A 22,187-nucleotide genomic window follows, 5' to 3' on the forward strand; every position below is an offset into this window, starting at 1 on the left:
GAAGGAGGTGAAGCGGGCATTGGGCCTGTGATGGAGAAGGTGAGGTGGTGGTATGTGTGTGTTTGTGTGGTGGGGGGCTGGGGGTGCTGTCCTGGCTAGGAGGAGGTGAAGCGGGCATTGGGCCTGTGATGGAGAAGGTGAGGTGGTGTGGGTGTCGCGGGAGGGGGGCGGGGGTTGTCCTGGCTAGGAGGAGGTGAAGCGGGCATTGTGCCTGTGATGGTGATGGTGAAGGTGAGGTGGTGTGTGTAAGGGGGGGGGGCGGGGGCTGCCCTGGATAGGAGGAGGTGAAGCGAGCATTGGGCCTGTGATGGAGAAGGTGAGGTGGTGGTATGTATGTGTGTGTGTTTGTGTCGTGGGGGCTGGGGGTGCTGTCCTGGCTAGGAGGAGGTGAAGCGGGCATTGGGCCTGTGATGGAGAAGGTGAGGTGGTGTGGGTGTCGCGGGATGGGGGGCGGGGGTTGTCCTGGCTAGGTGGAGGTGAAGCGGGCATTGTGCCTGTGATGGAGAAGGTGAGGTGGTGTGGGTGTCGTGGGAGGGGGGGCGGGGGTTGTCCTGGCTAGGTGGAGGTGAAGCGGGCATTGGGCCTGTGATGGAGAAGGTGAGGTGGTGTGGGTGTCGTGGGAGGGGGGGCGGGGGTTGTCCTGGCTAGGAGGAGGTGAAGCGGGCATTGGGCCTGTGATGGAGAAGGTGAGGTGGTGGTATGTGTGTGTTTGTATGGTGGGGGCTGGGGGTGGTGTTCTGGCTAGGAGGAGGTGAAGCGGGCATTGGGCCTGTGATGGAGAAGGTGAGGTGGTGTGGGTGTCGTGGGAGGGGTGGCGGGGGTTGTCTTGGCTAGGAGGAGGTGAAGCGGGCATTGGGCCTGTGATGGAGAAGGTGAGGTGGTGTGGGTGTCGCGGGAGGGGGGGCGGGGTTGTCCTGGCTAGGAGGAGGTGAAGCGGCCATTGGGCCTGTGATGGAGAAGGTGAGGTGGTGGTATGTGTGTGTAAGGTGGGGGCTGGGGGTGCTGTCCTGGCTAGGAGCAGGTGAAGCGGGCATTGGGCCTGTGATGGAGAAGGTGAGGTGGTGTGGGTGTCGCGGGAGGGGGGAGGGGGGGCGGGGGTTGTCCTGGCTAGGAGCAGGTGAAGCGGGCATTGGGCCTGTGATGGAGAAGGTGAGGTGGTGTGGGTGTCGCGGGAGGGGGGGCGGGGGTTGTCCTGGCTAGAAGGAGGTGAAGCGGGCATTGGGCCTGTGATGGAGTAGGTGAGGTGGTGGTATGTATGTGTGTGTGTTTGTGTGGTGTGGGGCTGGGGGGGGGGGGAGCTGTCCTGGCTAGGAGGAGGTGAAGTGTGCAATGGGCCTGTGATGGAGCAGGTGAGGTGGTGGTGTGTGTGTTGGGGGGGGTGCTGTCCTGGCTAGGAGGAGGTGAAGCGGGCATTGGGCATGTGATGGAGAAGGTGAGGTGGTGTCTGTGTCGCGGGTGGGAGGGCGGGTGTTGTCCTGGCTAGGAAGAGGTGAAGCGGGCATTTGGCCTGTGATGGAGAAGGTGAGGTGGTGGTCGTATGTATGTATGTGTGTGTGTTTGTGTGGTGTGGGGTTGGGGGTTCTGTCCTGGCTAGGAGGAGGTGAAGCGGGCATTGGGCCTGTGATGGAGAAGGTGAGGTGGTGTGTGGGTGGGGGGGACGGGGGCTGCCCTGGGTAGGAGGAGGTGAGGTCGGAAGGGTCTTGTTCTGAATGTGCTTTGTTTCTGTGGGAGAGGCCTTGGGAAGAACGTTTTACATCCAGCAGTGGGTGTTTGCCTTGTATTGTGGGACGGGTTCTGCTAACATGTACCTATTTGAAGATCCCAGCCTCTCTGTGATTGGTTTCTGTTCTTCCATTTAAGTTTTCTGGTTGGTGGGCAGTATATAGACCCCAATTTGCTCTGAAATTGCGTCCTTTGCAGTGTTGCCAGGCTTGAGGTCAGGTGTGCATGGGCTAGTGGAGGGCGCCAGCTTCAAGTGCAATTGTCAGATAGATCAGTCCCCCCGCCCCTCGTGCACGAACATTGGAGCTTGCTGTTCACGAGTTTTCTAAGATTTAGCATCCACCGCTGAAAGGCTAAAATAAAATGCAAGCAGATGTGAGGATTGCACAAGAAGCAAGGGCGAACCGGCCGTAGAGTCCCCTGCGAATAATAAACTGAAGCCAGGTGGGCACCTTGGACCAGTGCAGTCACATAGCGCGCATGCGCTGGGGGCTGCCCAGCTGGAGGAAAGGGCTCCCTAGAGGGGCCTACACAGGCTGTGCTAGCTGCTAACGAGGCCTGGGAGCAGCGAGGGGCTGCTTTACAACACAGACTTACCCTACAGAACATGGGGCATGCCAGGCTCCCTGGCTAGGACCCATTGCTGGCCCCTCGCCCCCAAGTAGTCATGTTGACCTTCAGCCTGGCCTGGTTTTGTAGTCAACCGCTGCAGCATCACCGACTCTGTCCATGTCTGTGATGGGGATCGTCAGACTACAAGTCCCAGCATGCTTAGTGGTTCTAGCTATAAAACCTTGACGAGTCTTCTCGCACCAGCAACTTCGTTCGGACTGGGAGAGCGAGGAGCGTATTTGTAAAATGCAGGGCTTAAAGGGAAGAAAACTGGGGGGGGGGGGGGGGGGGTGATCTCAAGGGAGGCATGGCCTGTATATTAGGGGCGTGGCTCAAAGCACGCAGTCTAAAAATTTGTGCCCCCCCAAATGATATTTTACTGTTTCTTTCGGTTATTTAATCCAGATATATGCTTCAACAACTGCCATTATACCTAAAACACGCCAGGGCTTTTGGCTTTGTCAGTGGTTGTTAGGTGCATTAGATAAACAAGCAGAAAAGAATGGTTTTGTTGTCTATAATAATGAAAATGCTTCAGTTCTGAAATGACGAGTCTGTGAAAGAACTATAACGAGTGCTGCCGAGTTAAGATGTTTGTTTAATCCTGAGGGGAGCCCCACAGGGACCCGTTTCAGCACCTGCTTTTGAGATCTGGCGGTGCAGAGCACCGGCGGGACCCGGCCCTGTTAAAGCACTGCCAAAATGCGCAAGTAGCCTGCCACGGAGCAGTGCCAAGGGGAAGGGGAAGTGCGGCAGGGTCAGATGGGCCGCAAAGAAAGGGGGTACGCTTAAGGCTCACCAGTGTGAACACGGGGGGCTGAGGAGTGAGCGTAGGTAACCCATGAGCTGTACCCCCGGGTCTTCGCCATTTAAAAACAAACATGCAGCAACATAGAAACATTGAAATATCGCGACATGGTGACAGCTAAGGCGACAAGGCCGTGCCTGGGGCCCTAGAAGGTGTTGCAGACTGAGGTCAGGATTGGGCCTGTGGTGGTGACGGTCGAGGAAGCCTCCATTCCTGGCTGCTCCCCGGATGCTCCGTGTTCTCTCGTCCCCCACCCTTCTCGGCATGCCAGGCGTGTGTTTGGCGTTCCTTGCATTCCTGGGATTGGTTGAACCGGCCTTGCCCTGTACATTCCTCATCTGTGGTCCTCTCCTTGCACCAGCGATGGATTCCGGGGTCTGCCAAGACCCCGCAGCTGCATTGTACACGGCTTCTCTTCCCACAGCGTTACCCGGTGTACAAACACATATTGTGGTGTTTAGGAGTGCAATGCGAGATTCTAGTCTGAGATGGCTTTCCCCAGATCTCTCCTACACTAGCAGGGTCGGCAGAGACCTCCGTTTAAAGGTTCCTGGGCTGATGTACTCCGAGCCTTAGGAGTTTTATCCCATCCTTGGAAGGTACCAGTCACCTATTGCACAAGTGTCCAGCCATTTCTTCAGGAGAGGGGGCATGGGAAGTGTGGTGCCATCCTCAGTGTGGGCACCACTTACCCTCTATTACTGGCAGTGCCAGACCACAGGTACCAGCCCCCAGTCACCTATTGCACAAGTGTCCAGCCATTTCTTCAGGAGAGGGGGCATGGGAAGTGTGGTGCCATCCTCAGTGTGGGCACCACTTACCCTCTATTACTGGCAGTGCCAGACCACAGGTACCAGCCCCCAGTCACCTATTGCACAAGTGTCCAGCCATTTCTTCAGGAGAGGGGGCATGGGAAGTGTGGTGCCATCCTCAGTGTGGGCACCACTTACCCTCTATTACTGGCAGTGCCAGACCACAGGTACCAGCCCCCAGTCACCTATTGCACAAGTGTCCAGCCAGTTTTTCAGGACAGGGGGCATGGGAAGTGTGGTGCCATCCTCTGTGTGGGCACCACTTACCCTCTACTGCTGTCCGTGCCAGACAGCAGGTACCAGTCACCTATTGCACAAGTGTCCAGCTAGTTCTTCAGGACAGGGGGCATAGGAAGTATGGTGCCATCCTCTGTGTGCGGGCACCACTTACCCTCTATTACTGGCAGTGCCAGACCGCAGGTACCAGCCCCCAGTCACCTGTTTCACAAGGGAACACCCAGGTCTTTAGGGCAGGGGGCAAGGGAAGGGTGTTGCTGTCCTCTGTCTCTGGGCACCTTCAGGCCCTGGTCTCGAAGATTCCGTCGGAGGAAGTAGTTTTCTTTTTCGCTGTGAATAATGTGCTGCTTTCATGGATGTGTTTGGTTGTATGTGACGTTACTGCTCGTTGTGTGTGTCATGGGGTATTTATTGATTTCTCTGTATTCTTCTTGGGAGGAGTGGCGTATGCATTGTCCAGCTTTAAGTATGTATCCGAGGAAACGGATATTTAGCTCAGATCGAAAGTTTAATTAAAACAGCTTAATCGTGTCAAATTTCGCAATACAGACATTCCCAAAATTACCCCTTGTGGCATATTTACGCAACATTTTTCTTTGCATGAAATCCATTCTCCTGTCTGCTTTGGAAAAGTGAGAATGCATTTCACTGTGAAATATAGCACTAAATGAAAGTTTTGCATTTCGCATAGTTTTGATTTATTTTTTCAGATTCTTCTTGTTGGATTCTGGTTTTGTGCGGTCCAAGTGTATCCCTGTAAGTCACACTAGGTGTGGGTACGGGTGCCTGTTGGTTTTGTGCGGTCCAGGGTATCCCTGTAAGTCACAGTAGGTGTGGGTACAGGTAGATTTAGTGCAATCTAAGGTAACCGTATAGGTCAGGATTAGGTGTGGGTACAAGTGGCCATTGGTTTACTGTGGTCCAGGGGTATCCCTGTAAGTCACACTAGGTGTTGGTACGGGTGCCTGTTGGTTTAGTGCGGTCCAAGTGTATCCCTGTAAGTCGCACTAGGTGTGGGTACGGGTGGCTGTTGTTTAGTGCGGTCCAGGGTATCCCTGTAAGATGCACTAGGTGTGGGTATGGGTGCCTGTTGGTTTAGTACGGTCCAAGTGTATCCCTGTAAGTCGCACTAGGTGTGGGTACGGGTGGCTGTTGTTTAGTGCGGTCCAGGGTATCCCTGTAAGTCGCACTAGGTGTGGGGTACAAGCAGCCATTGGTTTAGTGCGGTCCAGGGGTATCCCTGTAAGTCACACTAGGTGTGGGGTACAGGTGGCTGTTGTTTAGTGCGGTCCAGGGGTATCCCTATAAGTCACACTAGGTGTGGGGTACAGGTGGCTGTTGTTTAGTGCGGTCCAGGGGTATCCCTGTAAGTCACACTAGGTGTGGGGTACAGCTGGCTGTTTAGTGCGGTCCAGGGTATCCTGTAAGTCACACTAGGTGTGGGGTACAGGTGGCTGTTGGTTTAGTGTGGTCCAGGGGTATCCTGTAAGTTACACTGTGTGTGGGGTACAGCTGCCTGTTGGTTTAGTGTGGTCCAGGGTATCCTGTAAGTCGCACTAGGTGTGGGTACGGGTGGCTGTTGTTTCGTGCGGTCCAGGGTACCCTGTAAGTCACACTGTGTGTGGGGTACGGGTGGCTGTTGGTTGTGCGGTCCACGGTATCCCTGTAAGTCACACTGTGTGGGGGGTACAGCTGGCTGTGGTTTAGTGCGGTCCAGGGTATCCCTGTAAGTCACACTAGGTGTGGGTACGGGTGGCTGTTGGTTTAGTGTGGTCCAGGGTATCCCTGTAAGTCACACTGTGTGTGGGGTACGGGTGGCTGTTGGTTTAGTGCGGTCCAGGGGTATCCCTGTAAGTCACACTAGGTGTGGGGTACAGGTGGCTGTTGTTTAGTGCGGTCCAGGGGTATCCCTGTAAGTCACACTAGGTGTGGGGTACAGGTGGCTGTTGGTTTAGTGTGGTCCAGGGTACCCTGTAAGTCACACTAGGTGTGGGGTACAGCTGGCTGTTTAGTGTGGTCCAGGGGTATACCTGTAAGTCACACTAGGTGTGGGGTACAGGTGGCTGTTGGTTTAGTGTGGTCCAGGGTACCCTGTAAGTCACACTAGGTGTGGGGTACAGCTGGCTGTTTAGTGCGGTCCAGGGGTATACCTGTAAGTCACACTAGCTGTGGGGTACAGGTGCCTGTTGGTTTAGTGTGGTCCAAGTGTATCCCTGTAAGTCACACTGTGTGTGGGGTACAGCTGGCTGTGGTTTAGTGCGGTCCAGGGTATCCCTGTAAGTCACACTAGGTGTGGGTACGGGTGGCTGTTGGTTTAGTGTGGTCCAGGGTATCCCTGTAAGTCACACTGTGTGTGGGGTACGGGTGGCTGTTGGTTTAGTGCGGTCCAGGGGTATCCCTGTAAGTCACACTGTGTGTGGGGTACAGCTGGCTGTGGTTTAGTGCGGTCCAGGGTATCCCTGTAAGTCACACTAGGTGTGGGTACGGGTGGCTGTTGGTTTAGTGTGGTCCAGGGTATCCCTGTAAGTCACTGTGTGTGGGGTACGGGTGGCTGTTGGTTTAGTGCGGTCCACGGTATCCCTGTAAGTCACACTAGGTGTGGGGTACAGGTGGCTGTTGGTTTAGTGCGGTCCAGGGTACCCTGTAAGTCACACTAGGTGTGGGGTACAGCTGGCTGTTTAGTGCGGTCCAGGGTATCCTGTAAGTTACACTGTGAGTAGGGTACAGCTGGCTGTTGTTTAGTGTGGTCCAGGGTATCCCTGTAAGTCGCAGTAGGTGTGGGTACGGGTGGCTGATGGTTTAGTGCGGTCCAAGTGTATCCCTGTAAGTCACACTAGGTGTGGGTACGGGTGGCTGTTGGTTTAGTGCGGTCCAAGTGTATCCCTGTAAGTCGCACTAGGTGTGGGGTACAGGTGGCTGTTGGTTTAGTGCGGTCCAAGTGTATCCCTGTAAGTCGCACTAGGTGTGGGTACAGGTGGCTGTTGTTTAGTGCGGTCCAAGTGTATCTCTGTAAGTCACACTAGGTGTGGGTGCCTGTTGGTTTAGTGTGGTCCAGGGGTATCCGTGTAAGACGCACTAGGTGTGGGGTACAGCTGGCTGTTGGTTTAGTGCGGTCCAAGTGTATCTCTGTAAGTCGCACTAGGTGTGGGTACAGGTGGCTGTTGTTTAGTGTGGTCCAGGGTATCCTGTAAGTTACACTAGGTGTGGGTATGGGTGGCTGTTGGTTTAGTGTGGTCCAGGGTATCCTGTAAGTCGCACTAGGTGTAGGTACAGGTGGCTGTTGTTTAGTGCGGTCCAGGGTATCCCTGTAAGTCACACTAGTTGTGGGGTACGGGTGGCTGTTGGTTTAGTGCTGTCCACGGTATCCCTGTAAGTCGCACTAGGTGTGGGGTACAGGTGGCTGTTGGTTTAGTGCGGTCCAGGGTATCCTGTAAGTCGCACTAGGTGTGGGGGTACAGGTGGCTGTTGTTTAGTGTGGTCCAGGGTATCCTGTAAGTTACACTAGGTGTGGGTACGGGTGGCTGTTGGTTTAGTGTGGTCCAGGGGTATCCCTGTAAGTCGCGCTAGGTGTGGGGTACAGGTGGCTGTTGGTTTAGTGCGGTCCACGGTATCCCTGTAAGTCACACTGTGTGTGGGGTACAGCTGGCTGTGGTTTAGTGCGGTCCAGGGTATCCCTGTAAGTCACACTAGGTGTGGGGTACAGGTGGCTGTTGGTTTAGTGCGGTCCAAGTGTATCCCTGTAAGTCGCACTAGGTGTGGGTACAGGTGGCTGTTGTTTAGTGCGGTCCAAGTGTATCTCTGTAAGTCACACTAGGTGTGGGTGCCTGTTGGTTTAGTGTGGTCCAGGGGTATCCGTGTAAGACGCACTAGGTGTGGGGTACAGCTGGCTGTTGGTTTAGTGCGGTCCAAGTGTATCTCTGTAAGTCGCACTAGGTGTGGGTACAGGTGGCTGTTGTTTAGTGTGGTCCAGGGTATCCTGTAAGTTACACTAGGTGTGGGTATGGGTGGCTGTTGGTTTAGTGTGGTCCAGGGTATCCTGTAAGTCGCACTAGGTGTAGGTACAGGTGGCTGTTGTTTAGTGCGGTCCAGGGTATCCCTGTAAGTCACACTAGTTGTGGGGTACGGGTGGCTGTTGGTTTAGTGCTGTCCACGGTATCCCTGTAAGTCGCACTAGGTGTGGGGTACAGGTGGCTGTTGGTTTAGTGCGGTCCAGGGTATCCTGTAAGTCGCACTAGGTGTGGGGGTACAGGTGGCTGTTGTTTAGTGTGGTCCAGGGTATCCTGTAAGTTACACTAGGTGTGGGTACGGGTGGCTGTTGGTTTAGTGTGGTCCAGGGGTATCCCTGTAAGTCGCGCTAGGTGTGGGGTACAGGTGGCTGTTGGTTTAGTGCGGTCCACGGTATCCCTGTAAGTCACACTGTGTGTGGGGTACAGCTGGCTGTGGTTTAGTGCGGTCCAGGGTATCCCTGTAAGTCACACTAGGTGTGGGTATGGGTGCCTGTTGGTTTAGTGCGGTCCAAGTGTATCCCTGTAAGTCGCACTAGGTGTGGGTACGGGTGGCTGTTGTTTAGTGCGGTCCAGGGTATCCCTGTAAGACGCACTAGGTGTGGGTATGGGTGCCTGTTGGTTTAGTACGGTCCAAGGGTATCCCTGTAAGTCACACTAGGTGTGGGGTACGGGTGGCTGTTGGTTTAGTGCGGTCCAAGTGTATCCCTGTAAGTCGCACTAGGTGTGGGTTCAGGTGGCTGTTGTTTAGTGTGGTCCAGGGTATCCTGTAAGTCGCACTAGGTGTGGGTACGGGTGGCTGTTGTTTAGTGCGGTCCAGGGTATCCCTGTAAGTCACACTAGGTGTGGGGTACGGGTGGCTGTGGTTTAGTGCGGTCCAGGGTATCCCTGTAAGTCACCCTAAGTGTGGGGTACAGGTGGCAGTTGGTTTAGTGTGGTCCAGGGGTATCCCGTAAGTCGCACTAGGTGTGGGGTACAGGTGGCTGTTGGTTTAGTGCGGTCCAGGGTATCCTGTAAGTCGCACTAGGTGTGGGGGTACAGGTGGCTGTTGTTTAGTGTGGTCCAGGGTATCCTGTAAGTTACACTAGGTGTGGGTACGGGTGGCTGTTGGTTTAGTGTGGTCCAGGGGTATCCCTGTAAGTCGCACTAGGTGTGGGGTACAGGTGGCTGTTGGTTTAGTGCGGTCCACGGTATCCCTGTAAGTCACACTGTGTGTGGGGTACAGCTGGCTATGGTTTAGTGCGGTCCAGGGTATCCCTGTAAGTCACACTAGGTGTGGGTATGGGTGCCTGTTGGTTTAGTGCGGTCCAAGTGTATCCCTGTAAGTCGCACTAGGTGTGGGTACGGGTGGCTGTTGTTTAGTGCGGTCCAGGGTATCCCTGTAAGACGCACTAGGTGTGGGTATGGGTGCCTGTTGGTTTAGTACGGTCCAAGTGTATCCCTGTAAGTCACACTAGGTGTGGGGTACGGGTGGCTGTTGGTTTAGTGCGGTCCAAGTGTATCCCTGTAAGTCGCACTAGGTGTGGGTACAGGTGGCTGTTTAGTGTGGTCCAGGGTATCCTGTAAGTCGCACTAGGTGTGGGTACGGGTGGCTGTTGTTTAGTGCGGTCCAGGGTATCCCTGTAAGTCACACTAGGTGTGGGGTACGGGTGGCTGTGGTTTAGTGCGGTCCAGGGTATCCCTGTAAGTCACCCTAAGTGTGGGGTACAGGTGGCTGTTGGTTTAGTGTGGTCCAGGGGTATCCCGTAAGTCGCACTAGGTGTGGGGGTACCGGTGGCTGTTGGTTTAGTGCGGTCCAGGGTATCCCTGTAAGTCACAGTGTGTGTGGGGTACAGGTGGCTGTTGGTTTAGTGTGTTCCAGTCACACTGGGTGTGGGCACGTGTGGCCTTGGTTCAGAGTGTTTAGTGATGTCAGGGAGTGGGTATTGGACCGCAGTTCTGAGCTCGCTCTGAAATGTTGGGTGCACCGGTGTCCAGGGTAGGGTGCTCTTTCAGTGGTTGTGATTTATCCAGCCCTGACACATCTGAGTTGTGTTGAAAGTGGTTACTCAGTGTTCCAGGTCGAAGGTGATGTTGTGATATCTATTCGAATTGGGAGCTGGGAAAAACAGCTAGCATGCCATAAAGGCTGCAAAATGCACCTGAGCGCTGCAGCTCTTTTGCGCTTGAGATTTGTTTCTCCACAATGGTTGGTTATGAAGTGACCGAAAAACTGTTACCTCGGCTGCTTTTGTATGGGACTCGTTTTGGGAGCGTCTTTAAAAATAAATAAATAAAAACCCAATGACTTTTAATTGAACACCCAGGCCTGTGCTCCCATGCACTGACTGCAGTAGTGTGATTGTGACAAAGTGTAGAAAAGCGTTTCTTAACCTTTTGACTTCTGTGGACCCCCACTGAATCATTGCTGGAATCCAGGGGCCCCCAATGAATAGTTATAATCTGAGGACCCCCTCTGGGTCATTACTTATAGCTGGATGCTCCCCACACACACGGCCTGGTGTCCCATGCACCAACTTCTGTAGTGCGTTTAGGACCTAATGTAGCGCTTGAGAGTTGCGTGCTCCCCACAATCACCGGCCTGCACTGTGCGCTCTATATGTGATGCTTGCCCGCTCAGAGGCTACACGTTATGCATTCTCCAGTGGTCTCCAGTAGAGGTAAGAACAGAGGTTGAACGAGATGTCCTCAGGGCAGTCCTAGACTGGGGTCACGCTGTGGCCCTAAGAGTAGAGGGGAGGTAGAACTAGAGCAGAGGTCTTCAGACGTTTCAATGCAAGACCCCCCTGCCTAAAGTTTCAGGCATAAGGACCATCTCCTGAAAAAAATTCTCATCATTGACGACCATAAACGCCCCCCAATTCCCACAGCAAATTATTTTTACGGTGGAAAAATAACATTATCAGTGTTTAGCAAACCAAATGTTAGTGGGTGATTGTGGTTCGGTGCAGAGGCTTACCACACAGCTCAAACAAAAAGTCTCCAAAAAGAATTACCCCAAAATACTCAATGGTCCTTTTTTCACTAACAAAACATAATTTGGCAAAACTTATTTAGATGATAACACCTTTCTGAACTAATGTGATGGATGTGCCTATTTTTCTCCAGAGAGATGGTCAATCTGTGGTTGAACCTCCTTAATACCAGTTTAGCACCCAAATATAGCAATAAGCAACAAAAATATGACCAGTCCTGCTTTGTAAAGGACCCTCTGCAGCGCTGCAACATGTTGCTGCCTTTTAGTAACTTTTGAACCATTTGAGCTATACACAAAGGATTTTTTTGTGAAAATCAGCAGATTATGTGGCAAATTATGGATTGTGTGGCAAATCTGTAATTATGTGACAATCGCGGCACAATCGCATAATTCCAGTGGCCCTGGGTATAATGACTCTAATGTATAGGCTGCAACATTAGTGCATAGCATCCGAAGAGAACCACACTATATTACTTAGGATGCTGATGACTTGGCCTTTACAACTGCAAGGTACTGGAGGTTGCCAAATATCATTCATCATAATTAAAACATACCATTTATAATCATTAATGATGATCTTTAAGGCCAAAGTAGGATGTTTCCTTTATGTCTAGGAAAGGAAGTGGTCCCTTAATTGTCTTTCAATCGTTTTTTTTCTAAAAAAAAAAAAAGGGTTTCATTTTTAACTAAATGAAAACAAACGCTTCTGTTTTAGCAAAAACTCACTCCCGGTTATATTAGTTTGCTGCTGTTGTTGACTTCAGTTTTTAGGGCCTTCACCGCCAGGTAGCTACATATAAGATAATAGGCAGCTTAAATTAATTAAACAAGTTGTTACTCTGTGGGAAATGCCATATAGTACATTATGAAACCTCTATTAGGAAATGCACTGCAGGGGGTATGTGTGTAACCAGAGGGCCGCATAGTTAAATCTTGGTTGGTGCAGTGGAGAATAGTGACTTTTGAATTTTTTGTGCTACGAGGCACAGCCTGTGACGGAAAGCACTGTGAATATGTAAGTTATTATTTTATTTTATATTTGCATTACACGCATTATAAAATATGCTACTACAAAATGTGCAAAATGTTTTACTGTAAAATAGTGCTTCCAAAATATAGATTTTAGTGATTCCCAGACCATAGTAGTACATTTTTTTTTTTTTTTTTTTAAATATCATTGTCTCTTCAACACCTCCTTAGGGGTAGTAAACACAATGTAAATACAATTACAATTAAACACTTCACTGTTCTGTTTACCCTTTTTACTACAACTCAAAAAGAATACATCTTTGTCATCACAAAGCTCCAGTGATTCAATCAATTAAAGTCAGAACCGTCTCCTAAGCATCTTTTACACTTGCATATTACTGTTTACATTTTTGCAGATTAACTGATAGCTCATATCTGCATTTCTTTCAGGCAGGCAGGCAGCTGGGCAAGAAGGTTACTTTAGATGACTGACCCTCCTTTGTTTCACTTGACAGGAGACTCACTGAATGACAATTCAGCTGAAGGTTTTTAAACTATCTAAATTAACTGTCCGAGGACTTGTCTTTTTCCAAATTGAAGACGTTTTGGATTCTAGGCAGAAGTGGCTACGGAATGCGCCGCCAACATTTGGTCAGGCTCTAATTTTCTGGTCCTCCGCAGTATCTCTGTCCCATTATATATAATGGCACCTCAATACCGTATGCAGAGGCGTCCGTTGTATTGAGGATTTCCACCACAGGTGTGTAGGTAATCCTATTACAGCTGGTGGTTGTTCAAGCTTGAACCTTAAAAGGAAACCCCATTTTGGCGTGCCTTCTCTGAACTCATAGTGTTACTATTATGGCAAATCCCCAACATGTACAAATAGCTGTTAATATGAGACAACCTCTCACAGCACACTTACTAGCAAATAACTGAGTCTGACCCATGGTGGGTGACACCTGTCGCTCCGAATCCGTGTTTTGCTCCGGCTAACTAGCAGTGCCTCATCGATCCCGAAAGGTAGAGATGATTGGGCAGCCGAGCGATGGCATATCATACTTCTCAGGGAAGGCGTGGTCACTCAGGTCGCCCCTGTTCTCTCATTCAGAATTCGGTCTTATATATAAATGACAATAAAAGCAGTATAAGTTTTAAAGATTGGTTTATTAAACAACTGCATTTTAGATAGCAAAGCGTGAGCTGCAATAACCAGAACGACACAACACAACAATATTAAAATGGTGACGATAAGAGTGAAGCATAAGAATAATGCTATCATATTGCCACTATAATCAATGGACTATTTTCTGTCTAAATCATATTTTGAGCACGGCTAGTTAAGCTCTAATCCTGCCTTTCAGGTTCCCCCGGGAGGACATCATTCCTCATACCTGAGCAAAGGCCCGTAGTCTCCGTTAGCATCTACAGCGAAGCATTCAGGGTACAGTTGTGGTTCCCTGGTTGGAATCTCCCTCTTCCTGTGTGGCATGTCGAACTGCGACTGCTGCCACTTATTTCTTTTTAAATTGTTGTTTTTGTTGGGCAGGTTTCTCTTCCTTTTTAACAGAAACCTCCGAAGAGCGTTGGGCTTCCTGTCTCGGTTTCACGTACTCTGTTCTTTGCTCTGATCGCCCACCTCTCTCATTTCTCTTTTCCGATGAGTCCTGAAAGGAACGAGATTGGCGTGTATCAGTATATTGATATCTATCAGGCGTTCTGATATTATCTCTATTTCTGAGATCACACCTATTCTGTGGGGTCTCCGTACGTGGAGATTCTCCCCTTTCTTTTTTAGGCATTTGTTGCTTTTTATCCCAGTGTTTATTACCCTCAGGTTGTTGTTTGGAGTTATCTTTATTTGATTTACCCTGGAATTTAGATTTTTGTGGTCTGGCCCCTAGGCTATCTCATCGATACTTGAATATGTTTCCGCTATTATTTTAGGCAGCTCTCGTTCTTGGTCTTGTTGCGGAACGTCATGAAGCCACATGCGCACTGCAAGCGTCACTGCTTCCCCTTTAAGGTTACTTAAAATGATTGAGGACACTGTGGAAAAATTGCCCATCAATTGCATCCCCAAATCTAGGGCCGGGGCAGCCCCACATTCATCTTGAATTTGTTTCAGCACTTCCGGTAAATTGGCAAGTGTCGGTGTACCGTGTGCAGTTGTGTAGAGCGTGGCAAATACCGTACCCCAGGTATTACAGTTTTCTACTGTAGGGACCATCCCAAATGGCAAGCACATCGTTAATATTCTATGTTTATCCTGAGGTCCCGTATGGGGAAATACTGCCTCCAGCGTATCAAGTTTTTGTGCTAACCAAAACTGACTTTCTTCTCGTTTGGCTGGTACTTTACCCATAATCGAATGTACAGTCGCAGGATTTATACCTGGTGTTACTGCATGTTGGTGTGCTGGAGCAGCACGTGCTGGGTTTGTTTTTAATGTTTGCATCACGAACTGTACTAATCGTCTATATATTGCTATTAACTCAATGTATAAGCGACGAACCTCAGCTACCGCAAAATTTCCAACCGCAGGATGTGCTGTATAGGTGGCCAATGAAGGCCAGGTAGGACCGTCATTACTTAGTGGACCTAACCTTACTCGTAATATTGTATGGGGTAGGGTGCCATCAAGCCAATTATTATGTTCTTGATAAGATAGAAGAATCTCTAAATATGTGTACGCTCTGTATTGTCCCGGCGCGTTCACAACTGTATATGTGTGAAATGTATTTGTGTTCCCATCAACTGCTGGAAATGTGACCCAAGAGTAAAAAAAGTTCTGTTCTAGAAGCTGTGTGGGTGCTCACCACGAATGTGACTGGACCTTCCTGGGCCGTTGACTCCACCCAAACCCCACCCCCCCATCTCCACCCCCCACCCCCTTGGAACTAGGGTTGTGTAAAGCTGTGCGAGAGGTGTATGTTTCGAGGCAGACCTTGTCTGGGGTGAGCTGTGGCACTAGGAGTAGACATGGAGGTAGGACTAGGCTGATGTATGGGCACGCCAGAGGTTTATGTTTAGAGGTAGTCATTATTACGTGGAATGAGCTGTGGCCATAGAGTTAGACAAAGAGGTATAACTAGGCTTATGCATAAAAACACCAGAAGTATGTGCATTTTGTCTGAGGTGAGCTGTAGCCCTAGGAGTAGACTTCAATCAATCAGTATATATAAAGTGCAATAAATGATCCGTGAGAGTCTCAAGAGGAGCTGGAGTGGCTAACTTTTTCGTGGTGATCTGTTCATTCGAACACCCAGGTCTTGAGTCCTTGGAGAGAGTACTCGATTCACATGTAGGTTCTTGGAGATGTCGGAAGCCCACAATGGACTGTGTAACCCTGACACGCCCCACCACTTGGGGCCTGGATATATCCCCCCCCCTGCTGTGCTTCCGGTGAGCACGATGCTCTGAGGTCTCCCGCAAGGACATTCACTTATATTTGCTCCCTTTTATATAAGTGGTTTTATCAGACATCCTCCAGCTGTTCCCCCTACGGATGGCTTGTGCAGCTGCTGTGTTTCCTGTGGCTGGAGTTATTCTGAGATCCCTGCTCGCCTTTCCTTTTATCGCACATTTGTTTATTTCATCGTCTTTGGACCTCAGCACTGCCCATGGGCCCTCTTCTACACTCCCAGCCCATTCTTGACTGAGTAAACAAGGTTTTAGGTGAGATTTAAAAAACGGGGGTGGGGGATTAGGTGTCTGAAAGGGGGGGTGGTCTCTATAATTAATGGTGTGGCTTAAAACATGTAAACTAAAAATCTGTCCTTAGCATAGGGTGCTGTCAACTGATATTTGGCTGCTTCTTTGTGTCATTGCATCCAGATATATATTACAAGTAACATTACACCTACAACATGCCAAGACTATTGAATTTGTCAGTGATTGTTGGTTTCTTAAGATAAATATGTGAAAACAATGGCTTTGTTGCATATAATATTGAAGATGGTTCAGTTCTGAAATGATGAGACTGTGAAAGAACTACAATGAGTCTCTTTGAAGTTACATCAAAGGCAGTGAAGGGGGGGCTGCTGCTGAGTTAAGATTTCTTTTTTTATCACGAGGGTGAGGGCAATAATGGAGAGCCGACAGGGACCCGTCTCGGCACCTGCTTTTTATTGCTGGCGGTGCTGAGCTCTGGCAGGACTCTGCCCACTTAAAGCCCTGAGAGTAAACATGGATATTCTGAGGTCCAGTGTGCACCAAGGTGCCTTGTTGCCCCAATGATGGCGCCATTAGAGGCACACTCTGGGATACGTCACCGATGTCTGAAGTTACTGCCTCTCGCCTGTGCGGAACGCTTACCCCGGACTGGGGTGGGAGTTCACACCTATGTTCCACCCGTTTCATCACAGAGCACCTGTCTTCTGCAGTCAGGAGAGCCTCTGTCCACCATCCAGGCCATGCTCTGCAGGGTGAAAGGATTCCCTATAGGCTCTGGGTTGTGTCCCTGGCAAATCTTTTTCCAGGGGCCTAAAAATATGGACCAGAAGAAATAATTTCTTATTATCTCAGCCTTCCCTTATGACTAATTGTCTGCTCTTCTGCAATCACTTTTTGAACCTATTTCTCTGTTCTTTTCTTTTAACATGGATATGAATACCTTAACCCAACTAAACACTTATTGTAGGTGTGTGACAAAAGCAGGACGGTAAACCAGCCATCACTTGATTTTACCAATGGGGAGAGACCACCCAGGCTCCTACTACACAGTAAAATGTGAATTAGTGAGAAAGGTATGAACCTTGAAACAAGGAGCCCTGCACTGTGTCCTGGTACTCCTGCAGCACCTTATTGCTGGATCATGGTCAAACCAGGGCCTTCCTATGCGTTTGTCTCCTTAATTGTCATTATTTAATAGAGGAGGACAAGCCCCTGAAGGCTCAAGCCATGCTTGAGCCAGATGCCTGGCTCTAAGCGAGTTCTCTTGGATCCTTGAGCCAAAAATTAGCCAAACCTTGATGTGGCTTCTGTCGGCCACGCTGTAACCGCCACCCACACTCCAACCTCCTATGCCAAACATTCAAGACGAAGCATTAACTTTTCATGGAAAAATGTAATAGTGAAAAAGCTACCCATCTAGTGGCTGAGTTGCACAGTGTGAAACCAGGAATCCTGGGACCAGCCCCAGCCTCCCCGCTTGACAAAATTGTGTGTTCCCGGGCGATTGTTATATTTTATCTTCCTTTTCATTCATTCTCGCGTATGAGAGCACCTTGAAATACATGAGTTGAGGATGCGAGCTGTACAAAAGCTTCTCTTGTGTTTGATTTAATAGACTATAATGTTTTATGATTAACAGCAGCCTAGGCCACATATAGGGTGCATACCACAACTAACGTGCCATTGATGAGTTTGGTCTGCACTTCTTAGCGACTCTCACCTCAAAAAATGAACCGCAAGGTGCGAAAGTCGCAGTTTAGATCTGGTGGAACATTAAACAGTGGTAGAAATCTAGTCTCCCCATATCTCAATCACAGCCAGATCTTTCCCTAGGCGATTATCTCCCGGGCTCAGTGAACTTGGGTCAGCTTTGAGTGTCGGGTCCTGATCTCTGGTTCTCTGCGGTGGCGGTTGTCAGCTGTCTGCAGATTCTGGGCTACAAACTTGCCCCAGCAGACTTCTCAGCTGTTGTGGTCCTGTGCTGTGAACAGAGGATCAGCCAACTGATCCTTGGAGACTGTTTGCTTTATCTGGACTTCTCCATGGCAGGGCACATCAAGCACAGTCCCTCTTTGCTATCCAGCAGGCTCGGTAGGTGTAGTCCACACCGGTGCAGCCTCTCTTTGCTGGTTCCACAGGGCAGAAGGGCGGTCCTCCTTTGGTCCTCCTTCCAGACCAGTCGAGACCTGATTTCTGCGTGCCAGGAGTGCCCTATTTATGTTCAGAAACATGCCCTCAAATTAGGATGCAGTAGCACCTCCTGGGTAGGATGTGGTTGCACTTCCTGGGAACTGTGGCATCTGGCTATCCCAAAACACACCATTCGGACCACTCTCAACATGGCAGAACCCATGTCTTGGTGTTCAGAGCTCTCCAGCCCAACCCAGAGGTGTGGCTACCAAAGGGGTATACACTCCTGAAAACCAGTTTGACAACAGATTTCCCTTCTCCTTCCTGGGTGCCAGCTAGTCTGCCTAAGCGATGTCGCTGCCCCTCTCCCAAGTGTTCCCCATTTGCTCTTCAAAGGCTTTAGTTTTGAAGCTCACTTTTGGGCCAACATCCATGTGGCTTCCCGCAAGAGGGAGTTAAAACCTCTCTCCAGTGCAGGCTCCTATTGTCTCCTTTCCTGGCAGTCATTAATACATCTCACTAGGAGGGCAGAAAGCTCTCTCTGGTTCAGGACTCCTTGTGTAACTATGAAGGACAGAGGAGATTGAAAGTACCAAAGTGGCAACTTTGTAAAAGTTGTACACTGTAACTTGTCACATTAATTTTGATTCGGGAATCAAGTTGGGCTTAATGTAGCAAGTTGTTTGATAACGTGGAGTACCACCTTTAGAAGTACTGTTCAGGAGTTAGTTTAACTGAGGGGCCAGACTGTAACCCTGTACTTGCCAGTGGGGCGACCAAGTCTTTCCACAGCAAAAACAACAATTTTGCCTTTTTAGTGCCAGAACATGTAAAATATATGTTCTCCCCACGAAATATGCTGTATCCTACCTTAAGGTTTGGCAGGCCTTCCATAGGGGTGACTTACACATGGTTCAAAGGCACATTTTTCTTTGCCATGGCAAAGTCACGCTAGCAGTTCGAAACTGCTCTCCAGTCGGCAGTGGCAGACTGGGAGACTTGTTTTACCTTTGTCACACCAAGGTTGGGACAACCAGTGCTGCAGTCCCTGAGGTGAGACTCTTAACTTGCAGACCCTTGGTACCATATGTTAGGAGCCTACAGGTAAGTTAGCCTATGACAATTGGGTATAAACAGCGTAACATTATGCGTTTTGGGGTCAAGGCACTGAGGTCTTGTTATCCGTTCTCAGTGCAGTCCCAGAGTAGAAAAACCAGCAGCATCAGCCCAGAAACTGCAAGGGGGTGGGTGTGACCATACAAAAAGATGCATTTCCTTACTGTAATGTCATGACCTAGTAGTGATAAGGGTAGCCGTCCATGTGAAAGGAGTACTAGTTTAGGTAGACCGTCTGCACCCAAAGTATTCTTTTGGTGAAAAGTAGATAATCATGTAAAACACTTGTCAGGAGACTCATCACACCACTCTTTTGGGTCTGCCAGAATGCTGAAATGAGGGGAGATTGGACACTGCACCATGGGCCTCTGATCCACCAGATTAAAACATTAAGGGTACTCACTCCCATTATCACTGAAGTTTGCACGCCCCTGCTACCCTACCCCCCTTGGTCCCTTTTCCTTCTGCGCCTACTCGGACCTCTTTCTCCTAGAGATGAGCTCTCCTGGAAGAAACTATTGCGTTATTGCTGTGGGCCAACGAGGAAAGGGTTGGTAAGCCATATATCTCATCATCCTTACGTGGTCTACAGGAGAAGTAGTTCAAGCAGGGCATCTTGACTCTGGTATGGAAGGATGGATCTTGAGGATCGGTGGAGTGTCCCTGGGCTTCAAGAATGAGGGCTTCACATCCCCTCCGGGCAATGCCATGTGAAAGTCCTCCCTTTTGGTGAGCACGGCTCTCCTGCTCAGCCTTCCATCAGCATTGCCAAGTTCTATCAGGCCCTCACAGTTGAGGTTGTCCATCTTCTCACAGGCCTTCCCCGCTCCTGGGGTCTTCAACCTTCATTGGGTAACGCGCAACTTTTGTATATTGAGGGGAACGATAAGTAGTCTCTGAACCTTCACAAACTGATTACAGTGCAGGTGTTGTAATAATGTCAACATGAATTATGGCGCTAATGATCCTATTAAAAATAAGACTTGCTAATTAGGTTTAATTACCTCGAATTATAGTGAGGTTTCACCTGAAATTGAAGTAAAAACTTGGTTTAATTGTATGGATTTTTCTATGTATAATTTAATGGCTGAGTCCTTATCCACTTCCATTATAAATATATGTATTTGTCTACAATGGGGAGCCGGGTTTTTAGTGGCAAATTGCAGCACCAGGGGCCAGTGACATTGGTGAAAACATTGTAAGATGTAGAATAACCTCTTCCCCATCGAATTTTGATGAAATTTTGTAGCAAATGGATACCCCTTTAGATCAGGACTGCGGTGTCAAATGTGTTTGGAAAGAAAAAAAAAAAAAACATTTAGTAGGTGACATAGATGATTAGGTGGCAGGCCAGCTCTTCTGTTGGCCAAGAGTAGAACCTGGAACTGTCCTAGTTCTATCAGTGAGCACGGACAGTCCCAGAAAACATTTTATATCGGTAAAGCAAAGTAACGGAATAGCTGTGTGTGCCACCATCTGCGGCAGGCCGAGGTAGTGGTCGCAGTGGGGCAGTGGCACTCCACAGGAGGCGCTGTGCAGAGCATACCCTCTCCTGGAGCCACTGAACCACTGGCAGGGTCAGTCCTGACCTCTGTGGTTCGTTGTCTACAAGCGACACTTTTGACCACTGCGGTCTCTGAGCTTTACCTGGTGATCCTGATATTTATGGCTGTACAAGGCCATGTGGCAGTAGGTGGTTACTGGGCAGTGTGTGTGGCAGATGCTATTTACCACTGGACCAGGCCATGTGGCAGTAGGTGGTTACTGGCCAGTGTGCGTGGCAGGTGCTGATAATTCCCTCTGGACCAGGCCATGCGGCAGTAGGTGGTTACTGGGCAGTGTGTGTGGTAGAATAGATGCTGATATTTACCTCTGGACCAGGCCATCTGGCAGTAGGTGGTTACTGGGCAGTGTGCATGGAAGATCCTGATATTTATGGCTGTACAAGGCCATGTGGCAGTAGGTGGTTACTTGGCAGTGTGTGTGGCAGATGGTGATATTTACATGTTGACCAGGCCATGTGGCAGTAGATGGTTACTGGGCAGCGTGCATGGAAGATGCTATTTACCTCTGGATCTGGTCATGTGGCAGTAGGTGGTTACTGGGCAGTGTGCATGGTAGACGCTGATATTTAACTCTGGTGTTTCGAAGCTTCAGACAATTGCATTCCATTTGTTTACCAGATGTGTTCATTTTTTGCACCTGTCTTACAAAAGTTAGATTAGCAAGAGCTGAATCCCTACTCCAGGAGATGGTAAGTTAGGGTATGAGTAGTAGTCTCACTCGATAAACGGCATCCCGAGCCAAGCTATAGCTTTTAAGATGACCTGATTTAGAGGAACTATATTTTAGAATTGAACCCCCAAAATGTGCTCCACTTCCTTTACGTCCCAACAAACATTTCCTGTGGTCTCTGTTCTCTGGAAGTGAAAGTTAGCCCAACAGCTCTCCACACCGCTCCCCTCACCGCTCCTGCCTACCACAAGGGCTGCTCTGATCACAGAGCAGGACTCCAGACACTGTCTGTTAGAAGATCCTGTCTTTGGTGCCAGAGGGGTTGTGATAGTGAGTTCTCTCAGTGTCAGGAATGCAGCCCCTGAGGCTTCTGAAATAGACCGTCTGTGCCTTTGACTGCTGGTTTCAGGCGGCCATTTTTCTAAAACATTTTTTTTTTGTTTCAGAACAAAAAGAGACTTAAGGATTTCAACTCTCGTAACATTTGGGAGAGTGATTACTTTGGGAAGCCGCTGCAGAGCCTGGTGAGCGCCGAGAAGCCCGTCCCGCTCTTCGTGGAGAAATGTGTGCACTTTATTGAGGACACAGGTAGGAAGAGCACGTTCATATGTGGCCCTAAGTGTATATCCTGGGTGGAAATTAAACCAGCATTAGCAAAGCCAAAAGAGCTCATCTTAACAAAGGCGTTGATTGTTGATGTGGCTTTCCAGACACTTGTTATCGATGCTGAAAAGCATCTGCAAAAAGAAAAAAAGGCATTGGTAATAGCAGTAGGTCAACTTTGATGTGCTACCGCAAGAAATTATAATTTGTGCTTCCCGTTTTGTAACCTGTATTACCACATTGGTGCCAGATCTTTGGTTGGCCATGCATGCGCAAGTCTTTGTGAG

General features: G+C 49.5%; 1 protein-coding gene across 2 annotated transcripts in view; it reads left to right on the top strand.

The window, feature by feature from the left end:
• ARHGAP5 (Rho GTPase activating protein 5) overlaps nucleotides 1-22,187 on the top strand; it is a 259,051-nt gene that overhangs the window by 106,259 nt on the left and 130,605 nt on the right. For both annotated transcript variants that reach the window (XM_069209095.1, XM_069209096.1), the window contains one exon: nucleotides 21,744-21,885. In XM_069209095.1, coding sequence (XP_069065196.1) covers nucleotides 21,744-21,885 — 142 coding nt within the window. The remainder of the gene's footprint in view (nucleotides 1-21,743; nucleotides 21,886-22,187) is intronic.

This window comes from Pleurodeles waltl, chromosome 9 (assembly GCF_031143425.1).
Source record: "Pleurodeles waltl isolate 20211129_DDA chromosome 9, aPleWal1.hap1.20221129, whole genome shotgun sequence".
NCBI lineage: Eukaryota > Metazoa > Chordata > Amphibia > Caudata > Salamandridae > Pleurodeles > Pleurodeles waltl.